Source organism: Prinia subflava, chromosome 2 (assembly GCF_021018805.1).
Source record: "Prinia subflava isolate CZ2003 ecotype Zambia chromosome 2, Cam_Psub_1.2, whole genome shotgun sequence".
Classification (NCBI taxonomy): domain Eukaryota; kingdom Metazoa; phylum Chordata; class Aves; order Passeriformes; family Cisticolidae; genus Prinia; species Prinia subflava.
In genome coordinates, this window is record NC_086248.1 from 84215727 (window position 1) to 84223840 (window position 8114).

An 8114-nucleotide genomic window follows, 5' to 3' on the forward strand; every position below is an offset into this window, starting at 1 on the left:
GCTTTATTAGAAATGACTACGTAAAATTGATCCAGGGGACGCTCCAGTAAGCCCATGAAAACATGCAGCCTTTACCCATTCCTTTAGTTTCTCATGGACCTGCTTCCTTACACAGAAGTTCCATAAACTAACTGATGTCTCAGTCATTCTGTACCATACATGGTTCCAAGAATTGCTGAATTCAATGCTGAAGGACAATGTTCTGTATTTACTGTTTGCTTAAGTACACTTGAACCTAAAACTCAAGCAACCAGCAAAACCAACAGTAGAAGCCTCTCACAATGCTCTATTATAAAGTGATAGCAATTCCTGTCCTAGTCTACTTGGAAAGCTAACCTAGCATAAAAATTTCATGAAACAAAGAATTTTAGCTTCTTTCTCAAAGGATGACTCTCTGTCCCCCTAAAGCTGTGCTAATAAAATCCTTAAAATTCATGGAAGACAAATGTAAATTACAAAGTTACTTCATAACTTCTGAGAAGTACCAAGAAGAGAGGTTACTGATGTTATGATACAAAAAGCTAGGTGTAACTTCTGCACATCAAGAGTTACATGGGATACATACACAAAGAGCTTTGTACCAAAAGCTTTATCAAGCTGTATCAAGCTTGGTATAAAAAAACAAACACAACCCCCCAGATCCCAGAAAAGCTGGTACTGTGAAAGAAAGATGTCCTAGTCAATGTGCTAAGACAAATCCCACAACAGAAGGTTCATTCCAGTGTTCAGATTAAGAACCAGACACCCATTAACTGCAGAGGCACTGCAGGCTGTAGTTAAGAGCAGATTCCCCTCTACAACCCCTTCACCGAGTCCTGCACCTGACCTCAGTGAGTAAGAGCCAAGTACAGCATGCTGCCTTCACCACAGTCTGTGGTTTAGCAGTGTGGTTTCTTTCTTTTTTAAAAAAAGTTACACATCTATCTTTGGTGGAAACTCATGAGCATTTAAGAGAGATTTTTAACACTTGATAGTTGCAGTTATCTTAAATAAGAATGGTTTCTCTCCTTTAATACTATGATTTAGCTGTGCAGTGAACAAGACACTGAATGACTCAAGTAAAACCTGTGCTGCTGAGTATCTAAATGAAACAGCTACTGAATCATGGAGCCTCTAAGTGGCCAAACAGCCAAGAAAATCAAGAACCCCAGCACACTGCCTGATTTATGCTGGGCTCTTGGCCTACAGTGCAGTTTTTCAAGCCAACCATTCCATTCCTCATGCACTTACAAAGCTAAAGATGAAGTGGCTGATATTTGCACAGCTGTACAAACCCAGAAACAAACTTCATTCTTCTATCCCTTTTCTCTGGTTAATACAACACCTACCCTCCTAGAAACATACCCAAACTGCCCATTTTCTTCCTCTTTTAAAAGACTATTAGAAAAAAAAATCCTTTGCAAGCAACTCCTTTTAAAGTTATTCTTGTTTATTTTTCTAGTAGCAAATTATCCAGTGATTTCACACCGAGCCAGGTAATAACTCTTGTTTATTCAGGACTCATCTCCAGGGTTTGTTTCTATTGTTTTGCAACAGATCATTAAGGTCTGTTTTATTTCTCTACAACTGCGTCTCTTTTTCAGCGTTAGTTACAGAGCCTGGAACTGCAGGCACTATTACCATATCACAATACCTCTCCATCACACTGGCTGGATATATTAATTAGTTAGGACAGTAACAAAATAAGAAATGTTATTGACCATAGCACATTTGACCACTATGCTCTATACCATTTAAAACTAGTAAGGAAAAAAACCTCAATTATTTCATAAGAATTTAAAATCCAACTTTCATTTAAAAAGTTGTTTAATACTAAAATTTCTGTTTATCCCAACCTGTAAGACCTCTGAAATCACAAGGAAATGAAGCACGCAGCTTTCTTAGAAGACATCACAGGACACAGTAAGAACACCACGCAATCAGCTTTATCAAGGCACTCATAAAAATCACCCTTTTAGCTGAACACTGAAGCAATGACCATTCCCTACATCTACTGGTAGTCCAGTAAGTCTCTCCTTGGATAAGCATTTCCCAGCTTCCTTGGTGCATTGATACTACCAGAATTAGGAACCATCAGCCTCACCAAAAATAAATTTGTTGAGAAAAGATCCACATTAAGTTCAGTCAGATTGATTAAAATTGTTAATTTTAATTAGGACAGCTAGATTTAGGCAAGTAAGGTCTCTTGCCTAGACAAGGCAAATTTTTTTGTACAGCAATATAAATGAAGCCCCTTTACAGAAAGCCATCTTGTACCTAAGGTTACTGTGTCTGGGTTTCCCTAAGTACATCTTCTCTTCATATGGTAAACTCCCTAGTGTTTACTAAGACAGACACCTATAAATTTAAAAGAGCAGAGATTCATTCCAGCTGGGTTGCCTTATATCCAGAAATTTTAAGAGACAGAACAGAAACAAGGAAGCCCAACATCCCAACAGAAATATGGAAATCTTAACACCATTCACAGCACTCTTTCCAAGTCAAGGTTACACCTATTCCAGTATCTTTGCTTTGATATAGAGGCAACCTTTTCCACACATCATTAAGTTTAAATTAGCTTACAATCTGTCTTAAATGCAGACCTGGTGCACCCATTTAGCTCAGCACTGTTGCGTATTTCAGGGCATTTCCCGGATAGGGATACATGGTATCCCTAGATGAGGCAAAACATAAGTAGCAATTCAGCTGCAGTGCCCAGGAGAAAAAGTATATTGGACAAGGGGAACAGATTCTACTAAAAAAAAAAAAAAAAAAAAAAAAAAAAAAGGGGTGGGGGGAGTGGGGAAAGAGGTTAAGACTAGATATATGGATGAAATTCTTTTACATTGACAGTGATGAAACACTGAACAGGTTGTCCAGAGAAGTGCTGGATGCTCCATTCCTGGAAACTTTCAAGATCACACTGGACAGGGTTCTAAGCAACCTGATCTAGTTGAAGCTGTCCCTCCCACTGGAGAGGGGCTGTACCAGGTGACCTTTACAAGCTCCTTCCAACCCAAACCATGTTATGATTTTGTGTTCCACGTCTGATGTGCTCATGGCATTCTCATGTGTGTGTATTCCTGTGCTATCCACAGCTACAACGGACTGGGAAAAAAATCTATCCACCAGATGGCATAGCTGGGATGGTAGGAAGGAAAAAAACTAAACCCACGAAATAAGCGCACACAGGCAAAAATAAGACCACCATCTTCATGTATCATAACACAGCTAAGCCTGACCTGTGATTCTGAATACAGAACAAGAAGGAAACACTCTTTCAATGAATTTGGCTTATTCACTTTCACGGTCACATATCACTTTAAGAGTCTTTGAGCAAAGTTATGGAATTCTGTATTTCAATGACCTGTAAATCTCTGCAGATTCACTCCTGACAGACACTAAAACTCAGAGTGCCTCCAAGACAGTGAGGCACACATGTCAGAGCACCAGCATCTCCCTCATTCTTCCAGTAAAACAACAGGAACAACAAGTTAAATCTGGCAGACAGTACCTGGTAGATGGAGAGAAACTAAAAGAAAGCATTGCCATGTTCAGACTTTATGTATTTACTTGAGTTTTTACCTTCCTATCATTTCCAGACAGTAATTATTTGTAAGGTATCACTAACTAGTGGCCAAGTATTAGACACATGGCAAGAGAAAGTCAATTCAAAATGAGATCTTCACATTCCTGAGTTCACCACTTAAGCAATAAATAGAGGAGAAGAACTTGGTATATGCAAAAGAACATGGAAATTAAAAGCTAATGTCCTATAAGACTATTAACATCCATTACATCCTGGTTCAGGTGAGTCTATGGAAACTACCTCTAAATTTAACTCAAGAGTTAATTGATCTGGCTTTCAGCACTCAGAAGATCTCCAAAGTAAGAAAGTATACGTTCAAGATAAGCATGTGGGCACACTCCTTGAGGACTGGGAAGATGTTCTTGAATTCTTGCAAGCAGCCCAGCTGTAGGCCACTTCATACTGGTATTTCAAAAAGAAACTAAAATCCCAATTAAACACAAAAAGTAAGACAATCTAAGTAGGTAATTCCAATCAAAAGGCAAGTTAATGTGTCATATAACCCAGAAGCAACAAGGATAAAAACAGCTAGAGTAACCTAATTAAAGTAGGAGCAAGAACTCCTGACAGTTCATATCCCAGCCTAGAAACAGGTGTCACCATCCAGCAACCCAGCGACAGCAGCGAAGTTTCCTTTTGCTGTGGCATTTGATATTTATTTGCGATCCTTGAAAAATTACATGTAGCAGCCACTGAGACAACTGTAAACTGTTACTCAAACTTAAAGCCATACATTTCACTTAAAGTAACCAAAAGGACTAAATATATACTGCATGACAACATCTAATGAAAATGTCTTTTATTATTTCACTCTGCTTGCACTTACAGCACAAAAGCCATGTTTCCTTATCCTTTTAAGCCAAAGTTGAAGTGCGAGTAATGGAACTAAACAACTTGCTTTGAACAATTTAAGCGGAGATAAGAGTTAAAAGAAATTTTTCTGTGCAACCAGCGTGGAGAGGGATTCATACGCACTTTACCAGAACAGGTCAGCTAAGCAACAGCATGAGCTCCAGAATGTGAGCTGCCAATTGTACAAAAAACCCCCAACAAAACCCAACAACAAAAAAACCAAAAACAAACAAACAACAAAAAAAAAAGAGCAAGCTTCATTGTGGAACACTGCTGTTTGAACCAGAGCTTAGAATGCTATATGCTAGCAGTGCAAACAAATAAAAGACATTTAAAAAATGCAAAAATAATCGACATGCAATGCATTCCTTTAATTGCTATCAATTTTTTCAAACAAAACCTGTAAGAATTACCCAGTACATTTCAGCTACAAGACGTTGCACAAGGCACTCCTCTAATGTTAGCAGATGACATGCAGAAAGAAAGAGACCACCCCATTCCCCTTAAAAATCTTCATGATCTCTGATCAGAGCTAAAAACAGATTCAGAAACAGAACAGAAAAATTACAAGCAGGGTTTAGTTCAGAAGTTGTACATACATATATCCCTAAAGGTTCAAGTATTGTGGAAGACACAAAGCACAGGTTAGGCTGCTGAAGTACAAGGTAAGAACCACAACCCAAACAGCTACAAAGTTGTAACACAAGTATTTATGGTGTATGTAAACTGTATGGAACACATATTTAAAAAGTCTTCAGAAAAAAAGAGAAGCAGAGTAATATTTAAGAGGGAACAGAACGATCCAACAAGTTGCATGCCAAAACACTGCAGAATCTCCTCCTCTTAAAGCAACCTATATTTAAATTACTACATTATAGTGGAACAAGTATGTTTCAAACATATTATTTAAAGTGTCTCAAAAACCCTAGAACCATAAATATACATGTATCCTAATGCTCCCTCTAAAAAAAATCCGCCCTAAAATGTCAACATTTACTAGGTTATTATTTAGTTTATCTTAAAACCTACCTATTAATCTGTGTTTCAACATCCAGAAAAAGGGAGTTTTATCAGTATTAGCGATCTAAGAGAAACTTCAACTGATACTTGTTTCTTCACACTACACTACACTGCATACTTAAACCACAAACATAGGCACAACTGTTCAAAGACTTTACGTATTTTTAAATACTGATTTTGCTGCTCTTAATTTTCACATCGAAAAAGATGAGATAGCAGCTACTAAGAAGTCCTTAAAGCCCTAAACCCCCTGCTTTGTAGTAACTCGGCTGAACAAAACTCAGCCTTGCAAAACTCGTTTCACGTCCCAAACTATACATACTCCATAAATTCCTTTCTATAAGCCTTCTGCAATGTGATCCAACTATCCAAGGAGTACAGCAACCAAACACATGAACAGCGCATACCCATGCAAGTACTCTCATCTCATCTCCAGCATACCAGGTATTTGTTGAATGTGCAATGAAAGATTAATGGAAGAAGAGGCCCAAGAAGACTAAACATTCACGACATAACTTAAATAAAAAGAAAATGCTAGCAATAATTCCTCAGCTTCTCCAAAAGCAGGCAATAAGTGAGGTTCTTCGTTACTCCAAAGGGCAGAATCACTATTTAATACACAGAAAACCCTTCACAGCCTTTATCAGGCACCCCTGAGAGCCACTTCTGGAGACTGCCCCGTAGGCAGGCTGAGGAATGTCAGCGCACTAAATCCCTCTGCTCGCACCGACACTCACGTACACACAGCCCCACACCTAACGCAGCTCGCAGTCGTAATTTTACACACGGAGGACTGCGACTGCAACCCGACCGGAGGGGCGGGGGGGAAAAGGCCGCTCAAGAGCTCAGCTAGCGAGGCGTCCCCAGCTCGCCCCTCAGCCAGGCAGCTGCAGCGAGGTGAAGAAGGGAAGACGGAAAACGAGGTGGTTTTTTTTTTCTTTTTTTTTTTCTTCCTATTAAATAGGAAGGCAGCCAGACAGGGCGGGCACCCCCCGCGCACACCAGCCCCTCCTCCCTCCGCGGGGCTGCAGGGCCGGGGCTCGGGGCAGCGGCGGGACGCGCCGAGCCCGCTCCCGGCCGCCAGCCCGGGCCCGGCGGCGCAGGGAAGGCGCTGCCCCCGCTCGCCCCGCACGGCGCCGGCAGCCGCGGCTCTTCCCGCGCGGAGCGGCGGCGGCGCCCTCCGGCTCCCCGCGGTGCCCCGCTCACCTTCCAGCAGCCGGGTGATGAGGCTGTCCACATTCAGCTCCCCGTCCGCCATTTTGTGGCCAACAGACTCGGTGCCGGGCGGGGAGAGGGCGGGGTGGAGGGCGCTCCACGGAGGAGGAGGAGCAGGGAGCGGCGGCCGCAGCGACAGTGGCTCCCCCCCACCCCCCCTCCGGCGGTCCCCGGCGGCCGCCCGGCTTCTCCCGCTCCCTCGCAGCTAAATGGGAGAAAGCGGCCACCGCTCCTCCCCGCGCCTCCTCCCCTCCTCAGGAGCCGCCAGGGCGCATGTGCCGCCTCGCCCGCCGCCGCCGCTCCGCGCCCCGGCAGCGCGCAGGCGCGGCGCCCGCGGGGGCGCAGGCGCGGAGCGGCCCGGCCGTGCCCGCTGCCCGCCGTGGCCCGGCGGCCTCGGGCGGTGACGGCGGCGGCGGCGGCGGCGCCGGGCACGGAGGAAAGGCAGGAAAACGAGCCCCGGGAGCCTCCGAGTCACCCGAGGGTCACCCCTCTGCCTGCTGGCACCGCACCCGTGCCATCTCGCTGTTGATTAAACATAATTAGAAAAAAAAAATCTGTCGTAACTGGAATGACGAGTTATGGTCTTTACAGCGCTCTTCTAATACAGTTGTCAGAGAAAACTGTGGTTCGTGCTTAACCGCGGCTGGACCTGCTAAGAGTACTTTTTTGGTGATTTCTGAAACACTTTTTTTTTTTTTTTTTTTAGATGAGCTCTCTAAAGACATGTTTACATACTTCTGTCAGCAGATGCTTGCCTTGGATGGACAGAGAAGTGCTTTAAAATATAGGTGGTGAAAACCCACTGTGAACTGGGAGAGCAGATAAATACATGTATGTTGACAAAGTAACAAAGTGCAGATGGTCTAGAAAAAACAGACCTCTCCTGTATATGCCTAAATACAGATGTTGATGTAGAAACTTATCTCTGTGAGCTTGAACTTGATTTTTTCCATCAGTCTCAGAAGCTAGGAAAATCCTGCCACCTTATATAACGTCGAAACCCATTTTTTTATCTCTTGATTAGAAGAAAATGAGTATGAGCAAAACAAAAGCAATTAGGACAAGGTGGGGCCATGATTAGGTATCAGATGTTGCTAAGTGTTCAGACAGTCAGGTGAAAGAACACTCTTTTGAAATGCCTGCACAGGTGGGCAGGATATACGGAAATAAAATTTCAACTCATCTGCTCACGATAGCACATACAGCTATCCCTTCTTATTTTTCAAATTCTGCTAGTATTGGAAATCTAATTTAAAAAAAATTCTAAAATGTTTTTCTTTCATTTTCCAGTAAACTAGGAAAAATATTATTCCACTTTTTAAAAGTTCGTCCTTATCCCAGCTACTTTATTGCTGCCAAAACTAATAGATTTGCAGTCCCTCTTGAGCTTTTAGGAATTGTCCCAGTTTCGTTTCACACAACTGAACTGCCCTGGAGGCTATTTTAAGTCATCACAACA

The 8114-nt window shown here is 42.6% G+C and overlaps 1 protein-coding gene across 2 annotated transcripts in view; it reads right to left on the bottom strand.

Annotated features, from left to right (window-relative positions):
- The window catches only part of PPP1CB (protein phosphatase 1 catalytic subunit beta), a 29355-nt gene extending 22505 nt beyond the window's left edge, over positions 1-6850 (bottom strand). The window contains exon 1 of one of the 2 annotated variants that reach the window (XM_063390835.1): positions 5848-5868. In XM_063390835.1, the coding sequence (XP_063246905.1) occupies positions 5848-5851 (4 nt within the window). In that variant the 5' untranslated portion in view covers positions 5852-5868. Of the gene's footprint in view, positions 1-5847; positions 5869-6646 lie in introns of those variants that run through there. The other variant, XM_063390834.1, reaches the window with a different exon arrangement.
- Positions 6851-8114: the final 1264 nt, after the last annotated feature.